General features: G+C 46.3%; 1 protein-coding gene across 1 annotated transcript; it reads left to right on the top strand.

Annotated features, from left to right (window-relative positions):
- The first annotated feature begins 2462 nt into the window (after nt 1-2462).
- On the top strand, nt 2463-21970 carry EIF2B5 (eukaryotic translation initiation factor 2B subunit epsilon). The gene is made up of 16 exons (XM_064457459.1): nt 2463-2665; nt 3863-3987; nt 4705-4890; nt 4984-5161; nt 6238-6318; nt 7053-7130; nt 7211-7523; nt 8107-8252; nt 8560-8698; nt 9325-9426; nt 10050-10157; nt 11056-11146; nt 11908-12031; nt 17384-17509; nt 19019-19129; nt 20198-21970. Exons 1-16 carry the CDS (start codon nt 2513-2515, stop codon nt 20261-20263), a joined length of 2127 nt encoding a protein of 708 aa, XP_064313529.1. The 5' UTR covers nt 2463-2512; the 3' UTR covers nt 20264-21970.
- Nucleotides 21971-24874: the final 2904 nt, after the last annotated feature.

The following is a 24874-nucleotide window of genomic DNA, read 5'->3' as shown; positions in this document are numbered from 1 at the left end:
TTATATTGCTTTCAAAAAATGTTTGACCTGGGTGCTACTGGCCTGAAAGTCCCTGGTGAAACAAAAGGGAAATGTGTGTACAAAGCCCAAGGAATATTTATCAGGCTGATTTTGAGTTCAGTTCATTAGCAATTACCTTGATTTGTCTTGCCTTGCTTTTGCCAATTTACCAGGGCAATGTTTTGGAAACTCACCTCATTTGGAGAGAACAGGATGTAATTAGCCAGATAATCTGCTGATTCTCCTGTCGAGCTCTGTGTGTCCAGACTCGACTTGGGCAGTGGCTGTGCAGGCTGGATCAGACCTGATTTCTGGTGCTGTTTATGCACTTATGCTACGTAGGCAGGAAGGAAGATGCTGTCCTGCCCTCAGGCAATGACAAATCCACCTCTTGGATCATTCCTCAAGCTGTAACCCCTGGGCTGAAACCATCTGGGAGCTTATGTTCCGGGGTTAGCTTCTTTGCCGAGGCAGCAGGATTCCCAAGGGTATGCGGATACCTATTTTTGAAAAGGATGGGGATGGTTTGTTTCCCTAGGGCAGCTCATTTCTATTTTCTCACTCTGTCCATCCTTGCTGCTTTATTCCAACCACTAGCTAAGGTCAAGCAACTCAGCCACAATGTGCAGCACAGCAAGGGCTCAGTCACAAGTTACTGGGCGCAGATGGCACCACGTAAGTGATGCCTGAACATTTTAATTGGTAAGGTAAATTTCAGGGAATACCCAGTGCTGCAGAGTCCTTCAGGAGACAGAGGAGAGTTGTTTTCTACTCCCTCAGTCCTGAACCTGCAATTCAACCAATGCAAAGGAATGCTGCATGTTGCATATTATACTCTTCTCCCGCTCACAACCCAGCGAAGACCTCTCAGTAGTGCCACAGGGGCTGTTCAGGCTGGCCAGTCAGTGGGCAGGTACAGAGTTGCTAACAGATGAAAGCACTGAGGACCAGAGCAGGGTGTCACAGCGGAACAGTTTATGGGGAACAAGGGACAACAAGAATCCAAGAGAGGCTGGTGGGGAAACAGAGAAGGGGCTGTGAATGCCTGTCCCGCATGGAGAGGGGCAGGACAGTGAGCACCAGGTCCTGCAGCACCCAGCGCTGGTAAGGGCCCTCCTGCCATGAGGCTCAGGACTCTCCGCAGCCTTCCTGCTGCCAGCCCCTTAGGAGCTCCCTGGAGAATTCTCTCAGCCTGTTTTCCTGGTTTTGAATGCAGGGGCTATCACACAGTTTTCTTTAACTGAAAAATGAGCAGGCAGCAGTGCTGCGTGAGCTGGGCCAGGCAAGAGGGATCAGAGGTGGCAGAGGAGGGCACGCTTTCTGTGCCAAGGACTGTACACAGCTGATCCTCTCTGAGGGCCAGGCCAATATTGAAGCACCTTAGGAGGGACAACTAGACCTGCATGAGGACAGAGCCTGGGCTTGGGCAGGGCTGGCTGGGGGGATGAGGATTCATGGAACTGACAGTGTCTGAGCAGAGGGCAGAGCCAGACACTATCACCTGCAGCACCCAAACTGGAGCTGCTTCACCAAGCTGGGGAGAAGACAATTGCCATTTCTGCCCCCAGAAACCATGTCTTCTCTCCTCTCCTCTCTGAAATTGTCTCTGGGTGGGCTTCAAGAGGTCCCTTGGGGACGGTGGGTTTTGGGAGTCACTCCTTGATGGTAGGTGTGAGTGCTGAAGGGCTGGTTCACACTAAGGCTGCCCTTTTCAGAGGCAGGACCTGAGCATCTGGAAACACAGCACAAGCACATCACAGCTAGGAAGTGTATCAAGAAAATATAACTTTTTCTTAAACTGGAAATCCCCAGGGTTGCACCAAAATAGTGCACACACCCTGAGGTAATCTGGGAATGTCTGTGAGTGGTAAATTCAAGATTTCTCCTCACCTCCGCTGGGTCCTGGCTGTGCCCTGTAACGGCGAGGAGTGCTGCTCTGCTCTCCACTCTCTCCCTCCTTGGGGGATGCTAATAAAAATGCCTCTCCCCTGCTCCGGAGGTGCAGGCATGTGGGCCAGCAGCTGAGGAAGATCCATCCAGGATTGGCAGATCTTCCTCACGCAGGCGCTGTCGGATGGGGCCAAAGGCTGGGGAGGCAGCGAGATGTTTCTTACGCCTAGAAACATTTAAGGTCAGGTTTGACAGGACTCTGAACAACATGATCTAGTTGAAGATGTCCCTGCTCACTGCAGGGGGGTTGCGCTAGATGACCTCTGACGGTCCCTTCCACCCTAAACCATGCTATGATTCTCTGTTTCTGAACCCCTCCTGAAGCTGCCCTGCCTGCATGCGCTCAACCCCGACCCCTGCGTCCTGCTAGGCTGGCTCAGCGCAGGGAGCGGGGCTCGGCAAGGCCCGGCCCGCGCTGGCCTGGGCTGAGCCGCCCGCCCGGCGCCGCTGCCAGCCCGCGAACGCACGCCGCCGCCCCGCCCTGGCCTGTCTCCGCCGAGCTGCCGTCGCCGCTTCCGGCGCGGAGCCGGAAGCGGAAGGGGGAGCGAGACAGCGTGCGGCGATGGCGGCCCGCGGCGCGGCGAAGCGGGGGGCTGGCGCGGGGGCGGCCCGGGGGACCGACCCACAGGAGGAGCCGCCGCCGCCGCTCCAGGCTGTGCTGGTCGCCGACAGCTTCAACCGCCGCTTCTTCCCCATCTCCAAAGACCGGCCGCGGGTAAGAAATGCCCCCGCCGCCTCCCCCGGGGCCGCCTATCCCGGTCCCGCCGCCCCCGGGCGCCGGAGCGGGCAGGCGGAGGGTTCGGCGCAGCCGTGGCCGGGCCCGCGGTGGTGGCGTGCCCCGCCGTGAGAGCCCCGGCCTGGACCGGGAGAGGGCGAGGCCCCCCCAGCCGGTCCCGGGTCGCTGCTGGGCCCCAGCGTCCGCCCAGCGCTCGGGCAGGCCCCACCGCTGCCGCTTTTCCTGCCTTCCCCCGCGCTATGCAAGCCTCTGGCCGTTTCTCCTCGTTTGTAGGAGCTTGTATCCCCCGCCAGAGAGTCAGCGAGGATCTGATTGTTGCGTTGGTGCTGTTTGCTTTTCCATATGGCAAGGCAAACCACGCTGTTTGCTTTTCATCTGATACAGGAGCGGCAGCGGGTTTGGGCAGCCTTGTTTCTGGTAGAGGAAAGAAACAAAATCTTTGTCCTTGTCAGCAATAATGGCTAAAAGACTAAGGCCAGAAAAATGGATGGGGAAGGGGCGCTTCAATTATCCAGCTCAGAAGGCTGTGTGTTAAAGGAAAGAGCACTTATGGAGAGTTTAGGTCTGAAAAATTATCTTACCTTGTTTGCTGATCAAGTGTTTGTGGTGGCTGTAATTATACACGCGAGCTCAGGCCTGAAACAAAACATCACTAAAAATTAACTAAAGAAGAGTAAAGGATTACTCGGTTGTGCATCAGTAACTTGGGTTGGAAAGTTGGAAAGTGTGGCCTGAATCTCAAGAGAATACCTGCGTCACTTTAGATTGGTTGGTTTTTTTTCCCTTCTTTAATTCTGGACACTTATATTCCACTGACCTCATCATTCATGTCTGTCAGGTTTTTCTTGTAGCAGTTAAAGCCTGAGTCAGGGAATCAGCACTCTGGGATTTTTTTCTTTTCCCTCTCTCACTTATTTGAGTCATCTTGAAGAGTTTTATGTGTGGTAACTTCAATTCTTTTATGCTTTCTTCTCTGAAGTAAGGATCTGCCCCTATAGAAGGTCAGAAATGAGCTCTTACTGTGTAGATCAGGTATGAAAAAATTTGATAAAAGGATGTGAGCTATTTGTGTTATTTTCCTGGTGCCACTGTGGTATGTCCTCAAGTTGGAAGGGACTGTTGCTGATGTCGAGGTGCAGAGTGTTCATCTCTGTGTGTATCTTTTTTTGGTTTTAGGCTCTTTTACCTATGGCAAATGTGGCCATGATTGACTATACCTTGGAGTTCCTAACGGCAACTGGAGTGGAAGAAACCTTTGTTTTCTGCTGTTGGAAGTCAGCTGAGATAAAAGAGCATTTACAGTAAGAATCTCTTCTTTTTAGCTTTATTATGGAAAGGATTCTTCTATCCTCCAGCAAGCCTCAAAGGTCTCACTGGCCCTTCTAATGAAAACCATGTGCTAGAGATTCCCTTTCAAGAGAAGTCTCCTAACACACCTCAAAAAAAGACCATTCCTGCTGGGAAGGAGTGTGGTTGTGCAGTGTATTAAAAGGGTTGGGTGTTTTGGGACTACATTTGTATTGGCATTTAGCTTTTCCTGTCTAAAAGCAGGGGTTTCCTGGGTAGCTGTGTAAATTGGAGTACCGCCCTTTCCATTATGCTCTGTCTCAGTATGTCATGCAGCACATAGAAACAGCCCGCTCAGACAGCACCTTTGCGTCTGCGTGCTGCTGGTTTGCAGGCTAAGGAGAAACATGCAGTTTTCTCCCTGCCTGTGGTACTGCTTTCTCAGGACAAAAGTTTGGGTTTTGTGTAACTTTTCCTTCTCCTTTGTCAAAACTTGGCTCACGGTTAGGTTTCCTAAGTTTCCGTAAGCTATGGTCTCGAAGTCTAACTCTCTTAAGTTCACCTGCTGTGTGTAAATGAGCATACCCAAGCCTATGCATAGTGGGCTCGTTGTAACAGGATTCTCCTTGCATTAACTTAGAGGTGTGGCCTGCATTGGCTTACTGTGTCCTAGTGCGTTCTCTATAGGAATGTTGTCTTTGTGCCTTCCTGATGTGTTTTTCTCCTTCCAGAAAATCCAAGTGGTGCCGCCACACCTCTCCCAACACAGTGCGCTTTGTGACTTCTGACCTGTACCGTTCCCTTGGTGACGTGCTCCGAGATGTTGATGCCAAGTCCCTTGTTCGTTCTGACTTCATTCTCGTCACTGGAGATGTGGTGTCCAATTTCAATGTAACCAAAGCCCTGGAAGAGCACAAGTAGGTGTTGAAAGAGGTGCTTGCCTGGTGTGCTGAGACTCTGGGCTCTAACTCTCTGAAGAGTGATTTTAAAGCTCTGCCCTTCTTTTTCAGGTTGCGTCGTAAGATGGAAAAGAATGTTTCTGTGATGACGATGATATTCAAGGAGTCCTCACCTGGCCACCATGCCAGGTGCAAAGAAGATGACATCATTATTGCTATGGACAGTGCCACAAACCGTGTCCTTCACTACCAGAGAACCCAGGGGCTCAAACGCTTCCGCTTTCCTATGGTGCGTCTGGAACCTGACGGGTGGAAAAGGGCTGCAGTAGTGAAGCAGGCCACCCCAAGGAGGAGGTCCTCCTTGAGTGAGGGCTGGGGAACTGTGCTTGCTGCTCCTCTTGGAGGAGCAGATGATAGGAAGTAACTTTTGGTAAACTGGCTTTTTTTTTGCCTTTAACCTTTATTTGAGGTGAAATTGTGCTGGGACACGTGTTTGGGACTCATTTCAGAGTTTGAAGATGGGGCAGACATATTTCTCACAATTCATTTTTTTCATTTATTTGATTCCTTTTTTTCCATGTGAAACGGGAGGTGGACGATTTTTGCTGTCATAGGGGTTCCCCAATGGGGATGCATGTGCCACTATTGTACACAAACCATTTTGAAGCAGCACTGCGCCTGGCATGGGGCATGGAATAACAGCGGGTGCAAGGGGTAGTACCTCCTATTACTTCTGTTTGTACACTTCACTTAATAATGTAGTAAATGCTCTGTAAATGTCTGTGGAGGGACTTTCTCCAGTGAGATAGTGGACCTTTTTCTTTTTTTTCAACTCAGAACTAAGACTGTGATTATATGGCATTTTCATCCCCAAGTCAGTAATCAGTAGATTATTTTTTACCTTCAAATGGAAGTATACAAATCACTGTAGGAAACCAAAAAGGAGAAAACAAAACAAACAAAAAACAACTACTAAAAAACAGCCCACAGCTGTAAAAATCCACAGGGGGTATGGAAGCTATGAATGCTGTGTTTTGATTTATTAATGTTCCTTGTACATTTGTAGCTCCCAGCAGCTAAGGTAAGGAGCTCCTGGAGGAAAAGTGATTGTTCGAAGTACAAGCTGTTTCTTGGAGAGTTGCACTGTGTAAGGACCAGAGCAGTCTCTGCTGACTAACACACAGCTTTGTGTGTGACCAGGTTGTGCCTGCTAAGCTTGTGTCTCTGTGGGTTGTAGATTTCTCCGATCTCCAGAGCTTCAGTTAGTTTAATAATTCAATCAATACTGCCCCTGGCTTACAGAAGGCTTTTGGGGTTCAGTACTGTGTGAGGCACTTAGATCATCTGAATTTTTTCCTCTTCCAGAGTCTGTTCCAGAACTCTATTGAGAACGTTGAAGTGCGCCATGACTTGCTGGATTGTCATATCAGCATCTGTTCTCCGCAGGTGAGCTCTGCCCTTCTGAGGGTCCAAAATTCAATCTGCATTGCTCCCTTTGTCCTGCTGGTGTGCGGGGAGTGCATGTGGCCTGAGTGTACTAAGTTTGGAAACCAGAACTCCCAGTTGTGCTCAGTGACTGAGCTGAGAGCCTGAGTGATCATGTGGCACTGCTCTGTGGACTGTATGGGTGCTTAGTCTATCTGGCATCCACTGCTCAAGCCCAGGCAGAACTAGACAGTGGATGCATCGGTAGACTGGATGATTTGGCACAGGATGAAACTATTCTGGCAAATAGTGATTTTGCTTTGAGTATAGTAACATCTGCGGAGCAGAGGTGAAAAGTGTCAGTACTTGCAAGCTGGTACCATTTTAGGGTAACATTCAGGGTTATTCCAGCCTAGGCTGAGTAACAACTCCTCCACATCTGAAAAAGCTGATTTACAGCCTTCCTTTGGAAGTGAAACTACAAAGTGAGGCTGGCTGGATTGCTTGGAAGTGCTAAAGCAATGTTTTACCCCTTGTGAAAACCAGAATCTGTTCATAGTCTCCATTAGGAGGAGGAGATGGGAAGGTCAACACTCCTAGCAGAAGGAATCAAAGCTTTATTCAAGGCAAGAGCATCACTTTCCTATGTTGTATAACTTGGCTCTCTGAGAACCACTGAATAGCCATTAATTGTCAGCCTCCCTGGCAACATTTTCTGCTAACTATATTATTTCCTTATATTTTGTTCCTGGCAGGTGGCTGAGCTGTTCACAGACAATTTCGACTACCAGACACGGGATGACTTTGTGCGTGGTCTGTTGGTGAATGAGGAGGTAAGAGGAGGGTTTTTACAAGGGAAATCTTATTACTTTGCATTAGAGAATCCTCTGAGAAGCTCCTGCCTGTCTCCCAGGTCCTGGGGAACCAGATCCATATGCACGTAACAACAGAAGAGTACGGCGCCCACATATGCAACCTGCTAATGTACGAAGCTGTGTGCTCTGACATCATCCGGCGCTGGGTTTATCCTTTGACTCCAGAGATGAACTTCACTGATGACAAGAATCAGAGTTACACCCATTCTAAACACAACATTTACCGAGGGGTGGATGTTAGCCTCGGCCACGGCAGTGTGCTGAAAGAAAATGTACTTATCGGGCAGGGAACCATCATTGGCAGCAACTGCTCCATAACAAACAGCATTATTGGGCAGAACTGTAGGATAGGTGAGTACAGGAATGGGGGACATGAGGCCTTGCCAGGCAAGGGCACGGGTTGTTGGGGTTTAGTTTTTAAAATGCGTTTGGCTCAGAGAGGATGATAGTTGGGTACTGATTGACTTCTAATGGGAAGGAGAAAAGCTTGGGTTTCCAGCAGAGGAAATACATTCAACTTTTCAGGGTACCATAATGATGCTGAAAGGTGGAAGGCACTTAATACAAATAAGTTGTTTCGGCTGTAGGGAATGCATGACCTTTACTGATCTAGAGTTACCTCCCACCAACATCCTGCAAATGTGGGACATCTCTCCCTGGCTTTGTAAGCTGCTTGGTGCTCCTTCCTAGTCTTGGCTGGATTTTTTTTGTGATTTGGCTGTATTTGTGCAAAACCAAGATGTCACAAACTCATCTTTGAGCTTTGGGTAAGAAGTGGCCATAGGCCTCTAAGGCCAGTTTTTACCTTTCATCTAATATGCATCACACATCAAGGGCATTGGAATCCAGTAAGATGCTTTCTAGTGGACTCAGCAATGTGGGAGAGCAGCAAACTGCCTTGCTCAACATATTTGTGCTTGGTGATGTATAACAGGTGATAAAGTAATTTTGGACGGCGCTTTTCTCTGGGACAGAGTACACATAGCAGATAACGTGGACATCTGCCATTCTGTTATCTGTGATGAAGCTGAAGTGAAGGAGAAAGTAAAGCTAAAGCCCCGCTGTGTCCTGTCTTCTCAGGTGAGCTGTATTTATGTCTGTTCTGCTTTCTGCCTTTCTTGGCAGGTTACTAGTCTTACGCTAGACCATACCAAAATACAGGGCTGCTCCAAGCCTTTTTGCAGATGTGGGGGATATGCTACTGCTCCCACCTTTTTCTTCCTTTTGCTTGGCTAGGGTAGTATGGTATGTGATGTAGCAGTGCAGATGTCTTCAGTTATACTTGTTAGTATACAGCTTGTCTGGAGCATCTGTTGTCCCTGCTGGTGGAGGTACAAGGGGGAAATCAGGGTAGTTCTTCATTCAGGTATGTTGCACATATTTGCAGGTAGTAGTAGGTCCTGGCATCACCCTTTCTGAGGGCACAGTGATCTCTCTGCACCCACCAGATGAGGAGGAAGAGGATGATGACCAGTTCAGTGATGATTCTGGTGTGAACAAGGAGGAAAGCAAAGTGAAACTGAAAGGTATGAGAGTCTCTGGCTCACTCCATGCAGAGGGCTTTGCCTTCCATGATCTTTTGGGGTCTTTCCCTCCCCCATTCTAGACTCTGCAGTGCCTGGCTGGAGCTTAGTGCTACATTCAGCTTGGAACATGTGTGTTTTCAGCAGGGCGGGCAGGCAAGGATTTTTGTCTCAAGTTGGACAACAAGATGTACCTCAGTCCCTCAGTATTAAAATCATTGGACACTCAGCTGTTTTCCATTTTTCTTAGAGTAGAAGCCTTGTAGGAGACAATAAGCTGAAGTTGGAAGAGATGTTCAGTTCAAGGCAGGTTGCAAGATCTGTGTCCTTGTGCCTGGACTGTGCCCAAGGACTTCGTCCTTGTGAAATACTGTTTCTGCGAGTCTGGGTTTGTCAAGGGATCTAAACATGGTCAGCTGAATGTTGCTGCTGTAGGCAGGAGTAAGTTGGTCCCTTGTCAAGGCAAGTGAGAAGACAAAAGCTGAAATCCATATGCATCTGCAGGAATCCCACCTCCCTCTTGAGGAAGGATAGTTAGGGGCAGTAATATACAGGTTATACTAGTCTATTTAGGTTTGCCTGTAAGCAGATCTAGTACATCTACCTGCTAATCACTGTTTCTTTTTCAGGTTACAATAAAAAGGATGTAGGCTCAGAGGGTAGAGGCTATCTCTGGAAAGCAGATGACACGAATGAAGAGGATGAAGAAGAGCAGCGACAAAGCCTATGGGGTGAGGAGGAGTTTGGTGTAGTCACCTGGGGATGGACAGACAGACGTGTGTTGGGAAAACTGGCTGAGTGAGATGCTGATAGTTTTGTCTAGAGTAAGACTTGGGCTTTGTGAAGCAGACTGGGTTTGGGTAACGTGTGTGTAGACGCAAGGTGAGAGGTGAAAGCAGGCAGTGGACCAGATTCCTTGTATTCCTGTGCTCTGTGGAAGATGTTTATTATATCTTTGACTTATGCTGACACATACAGCTGTCTGTGCTGTGAATGGCACACTGTGGGTTACCAGGCCCTCCCTTAGAGAGAATATGCTTTGGCTATTCCGAGTACTGCTGGCTTTCTTCCTGCTAGCGACAGTGTCTGCTGACATTGCTTCATCGTGAGTCAGCAGTCTGTGCAAAACACATTTACTTCTATCCCTGTCCTTTGTTGTCTGCCTGCAGACTCTTAAAAAGTTCCATTATCCTAGTGCCAGCTGTAGCATTCCCTCTGCAGCAAATCTAATCATCTGGATCTGTAAGAAGGTTCCTTGCAAGGGCAGATAGTTGCTGACTTGGTTGGGAGGTCTCTGGGTTCCTCAAGCTGCAGCTTTTAAGTGTTGAATGCTATGTCTTCTCTTCTTCATCAGGCCCAGCTATGCATTCAGAGGAAGAGAGTGAGTCAGATAGTGACCTGAGCATGGGCTCTGAGGAACCAGACAGTCGGGCAGTGTCCCCTCAGCTAGATGACATCAAAGGTGAGAGATGGGCTGTTAAGAAGTGTGCTGAGTCTGCAGATAATGCAGTGAATGTGAGATTTGTGCTCCTTTCTCTAGGTATATTGGGAAATTTGTGTATGTCTATAATAGGTTTGTTTCCTGACCTCACTTCCTGCTTTTTTACAGAGTTCTTCAATATTCCCTATATTGCTGTTGTGTTAACCTAAGGCAGCCAAGGATGAGAAGCTAGGCAAAGATCCTCCATCTTTCTCACTTCTGATCACTGGGCCTTTACAAAAGTGACGTCCCTGAGTTGTCTGTTTAAATGGCAGCGTCATTGCCTGAACTCAGAGATTGTGTGAAGGTCCGGCAGAGTTTTCCTGTGTGGACAGCTTACTGCTGTAATCGTGCCGGAGAATTAGATGTCCATGTAGGAGCTGCCTCTTTTGGCAGATATGTTTTGGTTTTCTGTTTTGTTGTGTTAAGCTTACCTGGATTTGAAAGTGGTTCAAGACAAATTTGGAAAAAAAAAGCCTTTTTCATATTAAAATGTCTCCCCAAAGGAAATTAAACCAATACATTTTTTGTTTGAATTCACATCCTTAGTTGGGGGAAGATGAGGTTTGTCTGAATAGGAAAGGCTAGATTGTGAAAGTATAATAGAAACTCTGCTCTAAAGCGTTGCAGAGGTAAATAGCTTTATACTGGTTTGTGTGGCTAGATCAATGATATCTAGTATGTCATTCCCTTTATTTGAATTATATTCCACTATTTTTAAGTATAGTTGATGTGGGTTTGTGCCAACTTATGGAGACAAAGGAGACATCCGTGTCAGAATGCTTCCTTTGTTAAAGGCATAGTTTCTTCAGTAATGAACAGTTCAAAGAATCTGTGCTGTTTCCTCTCATGTCTAACTACCTGTCCTTTTTTTCATTAGTTTTCCAGAATGAGGTTTTGGGTACGTTACAGAGGGGTGAAGAAGAAAACATTTCCTGTGACAACCTGGTCCTGGAAATCAACTCCCTCAAGTGAGTGTTCTGTTAGGAATGCTGTCCCTTATGCTGAACAGTTGGGTTTGATAGCGGATCTGGAAGAGGAGGAGAAACCATGTGAATACCCGTGTTTGATTGTTAAACATAATTTTTATCAGTGTAGAGCGTGAGAAATGCAGATTAGAGGTCATGACTGAATGACAGGAGTTGATGGAGAGCGCCAGCTGCACCTATAGCATCCTCAGTGGTTAGGCTTTTCCTGCCCCAGTTCTGTAACAAGAGATTGAATTGCTATTAAGTAACTGTGGACTGATGAGAGCGAGCCAGTTCTTGGCACAGGCTGCCTGTAAGTTCATGCAGGGGCTGCTGCTCTGTGCATTGCAACATTCAACCAGCTGCCTGCAGCTGGGGCTGTTCGGTGTGGCTTGTCCACTCTGTTTTTACAGCAGCAAGTCTAGAACATGTGATCACGGTGCCTTTTACCTAGTATTTATCAAATACAAACCTGTTTTCCTTCTTTTGCGCAACAGTATTCCTACAGCACTCTAGTAAAGGTGAGGGTGCTGTCCCTGCAGCAGCCTGTTCCACTAGGACAGCAGATTTTCAGGACTTGTGGCTTTATGCCGAGCCTGATGCAATGCAAGGTAGTTTTATTGCCTGAATATTTGGAAAACCAGACAAACAAATAAAAAAACAAGTCTGGAAGGTGAAAATCAAATTTTCTGCTGTACCTCTGTGAAGAACCACAGTCTGCAGAGATCAGATAGTGTGAAATGTTTTTGCCTTTTTCTTTGCAGGTATGCATATAACATTGGCCTGAAGGAGATGATGCAGGTGCTTAGTAAAGTGATCTTGGAGTTCCCACTGCAGCAGCTGGATGCAAACCTGGACTCCCAGAACTATTTCTCAGCACTACTTCCTGTGAGTCCTGCTCCGTTTGACTCTTCTTTGAGCTAGTCTCCTAGCATGTAGGAGTCTGTCTGCATGCCCCAGGTAGTTCCTGGCAGAGACGACTTTTTGGTTAAGCCTGAAGCCACATGAACTCCTTGAGTTCATGACCCTCTTTGTCTTCTATAGAAGTAAAAGTGAACTGAAACTATTGCACCTGCTTGACAGAGCTCAGCTGAGACTGTTGGTGTGGGGAGCTCTACCTCGGTACTTACGGTTGTTTCCTGTGTGTGATAGTAGAAGTGCATCACTTGTAGAAGAGAAGAGAGGGATTGTTAGAGATGTCTTTACAGGCTTGCATTCCAGGAATCCAGTCCCAATCCATCATAAGCCTGTTCCTGGGGCAGCAGGGAGCACTCCTCTCCCAGTGGGATCCTTTCTGAGGTCTTACTTGCCTGCATACTGTAACTGGTTCCAGTTTTTCTTGCAGCCAAATGCAAAGGCACGATATTGTTGTCTTTCAGCAAAGATACAGAGTTCTGTTGTATCTTTAAAGAGGTGGGTTGTATAATTGGGTGAGGGCAATTTCTATTTCCTGACTTAAGGAACACAAAATAGGGTAGGATCTGCTTTAAAAAATAGGCAGCCTTAATGGTTTTATTGATCTTAGCTGAAGCTGTTGTAGTATCGTTCTCTGCTATAGGCTATTGATGTATTTGAGTTTGCAAACTCTGCAGGTTACAAAGGTGCTCATTCAGAATGACTAGGTCTGATGCATTTTTGGGAAGGACTAGTTTAATTTTTTTAGGAGATGGGGCTAAAGAGGAGCACTAGACATCTTCATAACCCTTTCTCTGAGGAAATATGTGCTTTCAATTCTTCTTTATGTAGGTATAAGCATGGCACTTAATTAATCTCCAGGATGTGTGGAGATGCCTTCTGTAGGAAACATCCATATGAACTGATCTGTTCATCAGATGGCTTAGTGAGATTTTGTTGTTCACTCTGTTTAAATTCTGCTTGCTTTTCTTCATTTTTCCAGACTGTTTTCTTGAATAGCGTGTCCTGTCCTGAAAAAAGAGCACTGAAGGAAGAGGGCTGAAGGGAATGTTAGAGCAGGTGTTAGACTCTAAGTGGAAAGCAGTACATCTAGACAACTGGTTGTGTGGAGTTGGTAGCTGTGTAGGATTGTTTGGGGTTTTTTCCAGCTAGGATATGGCGTCTCTTTTTGTCTCCCAGATTGGGCTCCTAATCTAGCATGAGCAGGGCAGGAGAACTTCACTGCAGCACCCAGTCAGAAGAGGTTTTAGTCTGGGATAAAGGATATGGTATAAATGTGTAATGTTTTGCGTAATTGTCCAAAACCCCTTAGAAGCTAAAGACAATGGAAGAACATGACGGGCTTACCTCTGGGTAACTTTGTCCATATGTATTTCATCATAGGAAAGATGATGCTCATGTTTAACAGCAGAAACAGCAAATCAAGTCACCTTTAGTGAGAAGCGATAATAATCTAAATGTAATATTCAGGGTGACCAGTGGAATTTCTCTAGGCAGGGAATTGTGTGGCGTGTGCATTTATAAAACACAAATTATCCTTAGATTTATCAAAGACACCCAAGCATCAAACCAATTGACCATCGTGGCAGCCAGTTTCTCCAGATGTTCCTTTGTAAAGAACAAGTTTCTTAGAGAATCCTTCTCTGGGACAGTTTTGTGCCTCGGTGTCTTTACTGTGTGCAGAATTGTTGCGCTGGCTTTCTGTAGTGAAATCAGGAAGAAGGCAGTATCCTGGTGAGGTATGCTGTTAATGTTCAATTGAACGCATGATGTTAGTGGCCATTAAAATAACCCAATAAGTTTGAGTTGAGATGTGCCTCTAATGGAGGTAGTGGATCAGCCTTCAAGGGATAATTAAACAGACGTCAGTGGTCTTCCTGGGCAGCAGCTTTGTGTATTTACCAAGAGTGCTCTGAAGGGAAGAGACCAGCTCTTTGGGCAGAACATGCACGCTTGTACAGCATCTGAAACTGGCTTTTCTGCAACTTGTGGTTCCCCAGGTAGTAAAAAGTACACTCCATTAATCTACTAATATTTAATTATACCCTAGGAATCCCAAGTACTAGCTTGGTACAGGTTAGCACATAATGAAAGCATGTAGCTGAAGTGTGTAGCTACGTAGCTAAAACTGCCTCACTCAATAGCGGTATTAGGCTGAGATCTGCTTATGATGGTTTACATATGGCAAAGTGTTATTCTGTATGAGATGGGGATACTTGCATTCTGAGAGTGGTGAACATCAGAAGCCCGCTGAACTTTACAGAACTGTTTTGTGTTTCTTACTCTCTTTGTAGCTCAACTCTGACTAAGATGCTGAAGGAAGACGGGTTGCTTGTGTAAGAGTGGTGGTAGAGCGGTCCCAGGCAGCCCAGGAGGGGAAATTATGGAAATGCCATAGTTATGATGTATGGTTTGACTTGATACCACAGTATGTGCTCTGAAGTGCTGGCCCCTGAGCATGAAGCTCTAAGTGTTGCAGCAATTTTCGGAAATAAGCATCCAGTAAAGGATATGCCCCTGGGTATTTTTTAGATAAAACATGGAGGCTTGAGAAATAGAAATACCCAGTTTGATATATGGCAGGCTTATTGTTCAGCTCTTGTACAAGTTGTAAAGCAGAGATGGTACAGAAAACCAGACCTTTCCTAGAACTGTAGGCATGATTTGAGCAAACGTGGCTGAAGCTGATGATAAACTGAAGGCAGCATCAAGCAAGGTTATACAGGTGAGGATATCTAAAGGGAGCTGGGGGAGGCAATATAGCAGTTCAGTTTGCTGAGCTGGCCAGTGTCTGCATGGCTGTCCAGCAGCTAGGATGTGTGCTGCACCTCTTCAGGTTTCTGTGAGGGAGCCTTACTCTTCTGTAATGTCGTGCAAGCAAATACAACGTGGGATTGCTTATTCATGGACCAACTGGATTTCTGCTTTCACTGAAGCAATTTATGGTGATCACCACAGATGCTCTTATGGTGTAAAAGGGTGGGATTACAGCTTTGTCCCTTGTGCTTTGCACATAATTCATCATGGTGTTCTGTGCCAGAGGTAGGGGTAAAATAAGCCTGGTGTTGAGACTGTCCTTCTCACAAAAGAAGAGTGGATCACAAACCTCTTTGAAGTTGATATGGCATCACTGACCAGATCTGATGGAAAATTAATTGACCGGTCAGAGGAATTTGATTGCTTTCTCCAGACTGTAGATTGTTTTGAGGAGTTACGCAGGTAGAGTCAAAGCCTGGGAAGTTATGATATTGTCTATGGGGCTCTTTGTCAGGGATCTTTTCACATTTTCCAGCCTATTATTCAATCTGAAATAATTGCAAGCTTCTAATTCCCCAGTTCAGATTTTCATTAAACTCCCAAAACAGCCTCTCTGGTCATACAGGCTCATAGGCATGTTTTTGCTAGGGGCTCTGTGGGCCCTACTTTCACCATTAGCACCAGTTACAGTTACAGTGCATGTTCCTGTCCTGAGATGGTATATTTTTTTCTTCTTTCCCTTTCCCAGCAATAGGCATACTGGATTGAGTCCTGGGGTTGCAAGCGTTTATAGCTCTGCTTTCTTTATAACTTGTTTTCAGAAACTCAATAGCTTCTGGTTAGAATTGTGACTGCTTAAGATTTAAAGGCATTAACAGAAAGGTATTACAAAATATTTCTTAGCCTGGATGGAACTTGCTAGTAGCTTTGCTACATTTGAGGTGAAGAATTCCAAAAGATAATAAAAATGCAGTAGATAGTTGTAGAGGAGGGAAGAGTGTTTAGGATTAAGCATCTTGCTAAAGGCTAAAATACTTCCTGATAATGTGCCATGCAACCCTCAGTTTTTGTTGTGATACCATAATGATTAGGATCATTCTGTGCTGTTACTCTTGTTCCTTGAGCCAGTCGATGTACTACTATACAGATCAGTTTGTGTGTATGAATCCCCTTTGTTTCTGCTTGAGGCATGCAAATTCCAGCATGGTTGCATAGCAAATATGTCTGAAGAGGTGATGGAGTGTAGTACTATGGAGTAGTTGAGCGCTATTTCCTAGTACAGGCTACTTTTGGTAGTCCACGCTAGCCTGGGTTTTAGCTCCACTACATGTCCTGGAGCTCTCCCTCTTGCAGGGCTACTGCCTGTTAACAGTTGCCCTGGCCAGAATAATGCCAACTAGCTCTGAATGCAGATGACTCAGAGCTTCTTCATCACATGCCAAGCCCCTGTGAATTACCTGTTCCCCTTCAAAACAGACCAGATGTGGTATGTAAGGAGACACTGTTGAAGGCACAGCAAAAGAGTGTATCTGTGCAGACATGCCAGGGATGTAGTTGCAGGAATGCCGGCTGTTGAATTAATCCATTTAAAAAGATGGGGATCTCTGATTTAGTTTCCTACAATGTTTTTGTAGGATGGTCTGGTCATGATGTGGCCAGTGCAGAAGTTTTGTATCTTATCCTAGTTCTGATACCTTCTAAATTTGTTATGGACAGGAGTCTAAGTATCTTTATTATCTCTTCTCCCAGATTCAGCTCAGTCTGTGCTGCTTTGCAGAGCTTTCCCTGCTGCTTGCTTTTCAGATATGTACAATAAGTAAAAAAGCTGTGGGAGACTTGGACAGAAACACTGTTTGAAGAGGCAGCACTAAAATCATTAAACTAAAGACTTCGTTAAAAAATGAGCCTTCGAGGAGAGAACTGAGATCAGCTAGTAATGTAGCAACTTTTTGCCCTTCATCTTTCCCACCTATTCCCTGCAGCAGACTCCAGGATCCAAACCAGCCCATAGGCACACAGCAAATGTGTGACTTGCGCTTAGGGGCTGCTCCACTGTGTTCCTGTTTTAGGGGTGGCTATTTTGCACTGTCCACTTCTACACAGCTTGTAATTATACTGGCACTATCTTTTTTCTCTTTTTCTTATTTGCTCTTCTGCTTTGAAGGAAAGTTCCTCTGAAATGTCAGCTGCTCTCTGAGGGGGAAGGTTGGAGTAGCATGTACGTACCTCTCCTTATCGGTCTGCTGTGAAGTGGTTTTTCTTGGAGTACCACGCTCCATTAAATAAATTTATTGTGATAATCTAGTATTTCATCCAGAGAGGCAAAACCAAGAAAGCTAATGGATATTCTTAAAGCTGCTTAGTAAAACCAGGTCCTATCTGCACACGTGAGGCTTAACAGCATCTGTTTCATGGACAGACTGGGACAAATACATTAAGTGGTCAGCTGAATGGTTTCTTAAAATGCTTCCCTGGGTCAGTTTCTTACTGCAACACAGCTGAGAAACGCAGCTGAGTGCACACATCCATCCCATAGCTCAGGCACTCTTCTGTGTTTTTCCCCTGCAGCTGTTGAAGAACTGGACCCCATTGTTTAAGAACTACATAAAACGGGCGTCAGATCACTTGAATGCCTTATTTGCCATTGAGGAATTCTTCCTGGAACATGACAGTCTCTGCACATCAATAGCTAAAGTGAGTATCTGCTCTCAACTCTGAGGACCTGTTTTTGCTAGGTTCATGGTGAAATTCATCCTGTTGACATCATCAGCTTGTCTGCTTTAGAGGAGAGAATTTTGGGGTCTCAGTGGAGAGGGTATATAGAAAATTCAACTATAACAATTGCTTAAAAAAAAAGTTCTGTTTGCCTGTGCCTCTGAGGGAGCACAGCTGAAGGGTGAGTATTAATTACCAGCATGTAGCCTGAAGGGAGCTATTATTTTGCAGCTTCTAACCTAGATGCCCTTGTTGCCTTCATTGTATGATGCTAGAAGAGGCGAGGCCAGAGGCTTGCTTTAGGAAGAGTTTTACTTCATTTGTCTCTCCATGGTCCCTGGGATCTAACTGCCAAATGGTTTATCTTACTTCAGAGTGCAAAACAAGCAAAGCTGGGAATAAGGCTAGGATTTCTTATTTAGGCTGAGCCAGTTATGAAACTGGGAATAAAGGGGAGCTGACATGTGGCTTATTACCTATCTTTCCACTTCTGAGAGTTTTCAGTGTATTCCTCCTCACCCTCTTTCACAAATATTTTGACCCTGCATTCTTTTTGCCCTATTACACTGAAAGAATTTGACTTGGATCACAAGTCTTTCCTTTAGCAGTGTTTCAGGAAGCCCCTGTGTCTTTTGGAAGAGCTCTCCCAGAGCCTGCTTAACTTTTGGTTCCTCAAGAAAGAGTAATCTTAACTTCTGCTACCAGTGCTTCTGCCTAACGGCAAAACACTTAGGACTGGAGCCAAAAGCCTTCAGTTTGGTGAGCCAAAATGTCCTTGAATTACAGCAATTGTTTGGCATGTGTCCATTGTTCTAGGGCCCTGGGTTTCCCTGGAGGCTGGGAATTGAAGTGACACTTTATATTTGGAGTTGGCAGTCAGCTTTGTCAGTACTCTGCTGCAAGGAGACCGACTGCAAAGTGCCTGCTCTGCCTGAGCACAAAGGCACCCTGAGAAAGCATGATTGCATCTTGCCCTCACTGCACTGGGCAGGAGTTTGAACCGATGAATGACCAATTGCTTTGACACCTGCCATAAGGCACTTTTAAGAGAGGCCTGGCATGAGGAGGGAGCCTGGGGCAAAGCTGAATAGATTCATGCTCTTTGCTGCAGATGTCACTGTTGTGTGTATGTGGGCCTGCATAAGAGTTGCTTGTTGGATCTAATTTGGGGATGGGTTTTGGAATGCTTTAAAAAGAACTTAAGTAACATCTTGGACTGACATCGTCTGTGGCCCTTCGTTGCCCGCAGCTCTCAATCGTACCCTGCATCCACAGAGCTGAAGCTGATGGGGCTTGTCAGGAACATAAGACTTGGTAGGAGAAACACAGTTATTTTTAACAATAAAAGCAAAATGAAGCAGACTGAAAAGCCTTCTGTTGAAGATGGAGCTGGGAGACACAGATTATGTGCAAACTTTGTGCTTAGACATGACCTAGCCCCGGAGGAGTTTATAGAGAGCTCTGTTGCTCTTTCTCTAATCGATGCAGGTGCTGATGACATTTTACCAGCTGGAAATTCTGGAAGAAGATGTAATTCTCAATTGGTTCTCTTTGCGGGACACATCTGACAAGGGAAAGCAGCTTCGTAAAAACCAGCGGGTAAGCCCCAAAGGTGTTGGGAGTGGGGTGGGGGGGAGAGAGACAACAGCCGCTAAAAGAAACTTTGAGTGTTCAGTGCCACTGCTGCCTTCTGTGGAGCAGCTGCCATTACATGGTAGGCCAGTAATGCACCACTGCATTGAACACTTAAGCAACACAACTTTTTTTCTCCAGAACAGACATTTCTGTGCGTTCTGCCATAATCATCCTGTCGGGATGAGGACTAAAGGTAGTAGAAGAGGGAGATTGTTTTTAGTGGGCTCTCTGTAGCATGAGGCCAGCTCTTTCTAGAGTAGTATCATGGCTTCTCTAAGCCAACACCCATTTGAAATGGGCTTTAGGCCAATGCCCTGTGTGCTGGCCCCATGCAATTCCTTTGAAGCTTTCGTTCCTGGCTCACCAGTCCCTTTGCATATATTTCTAAGCGTTTGCTGTACTGAGTGGTTTCATTTGGCTTTGGTTGCAAGTAGCATATAAACTTCCCCCCTCCATCACACAGAACTTTGTGCTGCAGTTTGGCTGAGCCCTGTTCCAGTCGTCTTCCCTGGATCTGGAAGACAAGCAGGGGAAAAAAAAGCCATCTCTGAAGAACTCCAACTTTATTTAAAACCTTTGCAAAGTCAGCTTTTAGTATAGGTCAGCAGTGGTTTCAGCTGCTTATTCAAGCCCAGTTAAAAGGTAAAGTGAGCTGCTTTCTTTATAGCAATTTTTCAGGGAGGAGGTTTTTCCCAGCGGAGTTTTCCTTACATGCCTTAACTAAGGTGCAGCTGTCATCTCTTCTCCCTGAAGCTGTGAAAAACTTCCAAACTTTTGTCTTTTTGCTGAGTGTTGTGGGGATTGTCTGACTGGAATCTAATCAGTCTGGGTTTGTCCATGGCATCCCAGTTGTTTTTCATCTAAACTTTTGTCTTTCTCTCCCTCAGTCTGCCTCTATTTACGTGTCTTCTAGAAACACTGTCTCTTTCTTGTGCATGATAATGGTGCTCACTGGCACGGTGTACTTGTTGAGCGTTCCCAGCATCTGGTCAGTGTCACTTGTTATCCAATTACATTTCACTCTCTCTGCAGCTCCAGAAGTTTATCCAGTGGCTGGAGGAGGCAGAGGAAGAGTCGTCTGACGGCGACCAAGACTGACATGGTGGCTCGGCATGAGAAGAGGCACTCTCACTGCCTTTCTGGGCCGAGTGGGCAGGGCAAGATCAATGCCAGTGCATGGTGTGTAGATGTGGGGCCTGATATCGAAGAGACTGACAATCCCATCATTAAGCTGTGTGTTCCTAACTTTGCCACTTCCCTTCTTTCCTCACTTGCCCAGTGGCATCTTGTGTTGGATGGTTGCAGCCCAGTGTAAAAACTATAAGGGAGAAGCAGGAGATTGTGATACCTAGAATCCCTCTGGAGCCTGGATATCATATAAGCTGTCTTTTGGGAGGTCCTTGTTACTAACACAAGGAGAGAAAATAGATGCAAATGCATGCAACACCCTTACAAAGCTAACCATCGGGGTTGTGGGAGGATGGTCATACAGCTCAGTTATTTGGAGTCATTGTTGCTTATGGAGCTAAGGGAACTCCTGCTGAAGAGACACTGGCAAGGTTGGTGAGTTGGAGCACGTGGATTAGGATCTGGAGCGCAGGACAGGGATTCGGGAGTTCCTGTGCCTGGAGAAGACGCAGTTGCCTGAGGATGCCCAAGGCATTTTGCAGCCTAGAAGGCACTTCTGTGATCTTTCCAAAAGGGAAAGTCTCTTGCCATCTGCCACGCTAGGATCTAACACAAGGTTGCACAGTAGAGTTGGTAAAACCATGTGTTCCTCCCTTCTATAGAACAGGGGGTGGTAACGTGCTCAGTTCCCCCTGCAGGGGCTGGCTAATAGTGGATGTGCGGTGGCCAATGAAATGCTGTATGGATCTTAGATGTGATCTGTCTTCTGTCCGTCCCCAGGTTAGCAGACATGTTTTAGAAAAGTATCTGTTTCTTTATTTTTTTTATAAAAAGGGAGCAGCGATGCCTGGCTCCTCCTGCTGCACTGACTACGCTTGCGTTTTGCTCTGGGGGCGCTGACTGCACCAGCTGCTTTGAGGAGGGTGCAAGTTCCTAAGTTCTGCTCCAGTGTGAAAAGGAGCGAATGGTATTTCCTTCAACAGCACGTACTTTGTGTTTCCACAGTTTCACTTATACAAGCTTGCTTACTTCATGTCCTTTTATTTATTTGAAAACTTCCCTTCCCTCAGACAGCAGGGAAAGTGCTGCAAGCCCACTGTAGAGTTCAGCAGCCACAGAGCAACTCAGCATGCAGCAGGGAACGAGTGTGCCTCTGGAACTTTGTTACCAGCACAGACAATGTGTGGCAGCAATAAGGCCTTTATGGACAGCTTTCTTGGAAGCGTCAGTGTGCTGTGTTCTTCCCTGCTCTCAAAGAACAGAGCAAAAAAGGCACAGCAAGAATCAGCTTGTGTTTATAGGTGGGTTATTTGTTGGATGTGCTGACCTTGCCTCTGCCCCTTCAGGAGGAGCATGGAATAAATCCTTTGCGGGGGGAAATGCACTGGAGCTGCCCACTCAGGATATTTACTTGGCCATTCCATGGTGCCACAATTGTCAGTGAGGGGACAGTGTTGGATGCTGGAGACCAGGGATATACTGCCTCTTAAAAACCCATGTGCAGGCAGGGCGATCTTGTGCACTCACACTACCAGTTGCCAGGATTGTGCATAAACGTGCTTGTTTTCTGACATTGCAAACTCAGTCTTGTAAATGTTGGGGAAGTAGTTGGTATCTGAATTTTCTGTATCTGCCAATATTTAATTCAGGGAGCAAATAAAAACTATCCTGGTGTTACTGGTTTGTTTGCTTTATTTGACTTTGAGTTGTATGTCTCCAGTTGTGGCACATTCCTGAGCAGGGCATAACATGTAAGCTAAATCGCTACTTTTTCCCCTAAGAGATTTTAAGCACGTAGTAGGCAGGTAGGAAGTCAGCACACCATTGAATTGGTATAAATGTTCAGTGATAACTCATGACCTCAGTGTTTACAACTAGAGAACAGTTTATTAGAACTTCTGAACTTAGAATCCTGAAATGGGTGGGGCTTGGTTTGGTACAGGATTATGTGCAAAGATGAACCTTAAATCCTATGAAACGTGTTCTCCTTTGCCATGATGAGAATTAGTGGGAATGTTGGCTGTTAGGTGCTACATCGTGCCCTCCTGATGTCGGGGAGTAAGAATGGGCAGAGAGGGGGAAGGGCAGTTACACATCTCTCAGTAAAACCATTTACAAACCAGCTGCAGGACTTGGTAATTTTAAAATCTCCTTGGACATCTTAAGTATTTTTTTCCTTTTACAAGGTAAAGAAGGCTTTAAACATGGGTTTAACCTGTAGTTCTGTAAACGGCTTGGTTTTGCCAGAGGCTCTTGATTCTTTGTGCCAAGTAACAATTCCACTTTTGTTTTTTCCACATTCCTTCCTCCTTTGCTCCATAGTAGCCAACTTCTTCATGGTGGGAGCTGCTTTCTTATCCAGGGGTTAAGATCGAAGGGGGGAATGTTGCTCTATGGCCAGATATCCTTCAGGCCTTGGTGGTACGTGTGGTGGGTGGTTTTACGGGTGCCGAGAAGAGAGTAGCAAAAAGGAGATAAAATAGGACACTATATTCCCCAAGGTGGAGTTCTGACATGGTGCAGCATCCTGACAGGCAGGTAAGTGTATACTTTTTAAAGGAGCATTAATTGCATTACTTTAGTATAGGGTGGGCTTGATTCTTTCAATCCAGATTTATATTTGCTTGGAAGACTAGTAATACCTTTGAGAGCAACCTTGATCACGCAATCATTGCTATCCGTCTTTTTGAGCAATGTAAGCAGTATTTTTATTTTTTCTAAGGCCATAGTAGTCAACTTGTCTGACTTCCCATCTGACATGGATGGATGGATAAATGTCACCTGGGGTTTCTGTATCAAACCATAACTTCAGTTAACAACAGTGCGCCTTTTAGAAAAATAATGGTTTTATGTTGCTTAAAGGTGTAAGTGATAGAACTCAAGTACATCTACCTCTGCTGTGTGCTGTTCCGAGATGCACTAAATGCCTGGAGCCTGTTTACTCTGTAAGGAGAAGCAATGCTATCAATGCTGCAAGTCTTAAATGTAGACATAAGCCAACAGGCTGTTCAGAAGCTCTTCCTTGTGGACCTTGAGTGCTCAGCACAGTCCCCTACTGCTAATTTCTTTGGCTCTGTGTTCTTAACCTCCATTCATTAACAGTGAGTCAGACTTCACAAGACCTCTGCAAGCAGTTAAATCAATCTAAAGCAGTTAAATAAAACTATCGATTGAGTCTATTCAGTCACTTGGCCTGTTTTAAAGAAAAGGCAGCTGTAACAATGAGATTTTGTCTCCTACCACCCTGCAGGTGTGTGGCACCCCTCCTCTGGGCTGCATGTGCTCCCTTGGGAGCTCAGCACTTCAGAAAATTGTCCTTTTGGTAACAAAGGTGTTTTAACGTGTACAATACAGGTTCCAAGGTGCATCCACAGCTGTGCTGGGAGGTGGGCAAGAGAGTGGCCCTGTTGGGGGAAGGCTGTAATTCTCTCACATGGCCTAGCTTTTGGGGCAGGGGGGTGTTGCAAAAAGACTTTAACTGTCGGAGTTGTTGCAATAAGAAGCATCTTCAATTAAACTTTTCCATGCCTGACCTGGATTCTTCTTTCCAGGTATGCCAGCTTTTACCACAGAGCTCTCTGAGCATGAGGAAGTGACAATCTTCCAAGAGCTGATATGGAAACATGGGAGAGCCTCATGCCTCTTAAAACTTCTGCTTACTTGGTCTTCCCTTGATTTTTTTTCTTTAAGTTTAATGTCAGATTCCTCACCCAGGCTAGCAGTGCTGCCCAGATAATTGCTAGCAACGACTACAGGACTCTTTCATGCACCAGGAGGCTATTTAGCTCATGCCTACTAGCCTGAGGAGCTTGGCTCTGTTCCCTGTAAGATCTCTCTGGCTCTTCTTCCTACAGCAGGCGAGTCTGGTGCTGAGGGCTGGTGATCTAGTCTCATACCCCATGCAGGCCCACGGTATGGTTCCTCCTCTGCATTTGTTCCTTCTAATCCAGGACAGTGCAAGGCGGTTCTTCCCCCTTCCTGGTGTAGGGTGTTCCCCAAGCTCCATCCACCCCGGCTTTGCTCTCGGCCACAGCTCCAGGAAACTGCTGATGGAGATAGTTCCTTGGCACCCCTTGGGTGCCAGCAAGGTGTCCAGAGGGGAAGCCAGCCAGCCCAAGACTGCTGCAGCATAGAGGCAAGTCCTAGGGGCTGGGGTCACAGTGCTGATGACCATAGGTAAGAGAGTGATAGGGTCTGGGGAGAGAGAGGACGGGTAAGAAACCACAGAGCCAAGGGGCTGTTGGAGCTGATGTACGCACAGTTGAAGAGGCCACGGCATATGGAAAGGAGGGTGCTCGTGAAGAGCAGAGGAGGGAGTCTGCTTGGTGAGGAAATGAGGCTGGGGAACTTGAAGGGATGCTGTGATGCCTGAGTATCTGGGATGTTTGTTGGATGGTGACAAGGGGTTTGGAGGGAAGCCATCACTGGAGAGGAACTGGGGTGGGAGGTACTGTACTCCTTGTGCAGCAGAGTGCCCGTGTGGGGTGGTCATCAGAGACAGGGTATGGGGAGTTCAAAGGGGTCTGGATGTGGGAGGACAGGGTAGAGCAGGATATGCCTCGTGTTCTGTAAGCTGTACTC

Source organism: Phalacrocorax carbo, chromosome 7 (assembly GCF_963921805.1).
Source record: "Phalacrocorax carbo chromosome 7, bPhaCar2.1, whole genome shotgun sequence".
Classification (NCBI taxonomy): Eukaryota; Metazoa; Chordata; class Aves; order Suliformes; family Phalacrocoracidae; genus Phalacrocorax; species Phalacrocorax carbo.
The sequence above is the reverse complement of the archived record's forward strand: the minus strand, read 5'-3'. Positions and strand labels throughout refer to the sequence as shown.

Bases quoted from the DNA above. Each gene is read 5' to 3' on its own strand.
- EIF2B5 (XM_064457459.1), top strand. From the start codon at position 2,513: ATGGCGGCCCGCGGCGCGGCGAAGCGGGGGGCTGGCGCGGGGGCGGCC. The intron at 2,666-3,862 runs GTAAGAAATGCC...TTTTGGTTTTAG, and splicing joins TCTCCAAAGACCGGCCGCGG to GCTCTTTTACCTATGGCAAA. The intron at 8,699-9,324 runs GTATGAGAGTCT...TTTCTTTTTCAG, and splicing joins AAGCAAAGTGAAACTGAAAG to GTTACAATAAAAAGGATGTA.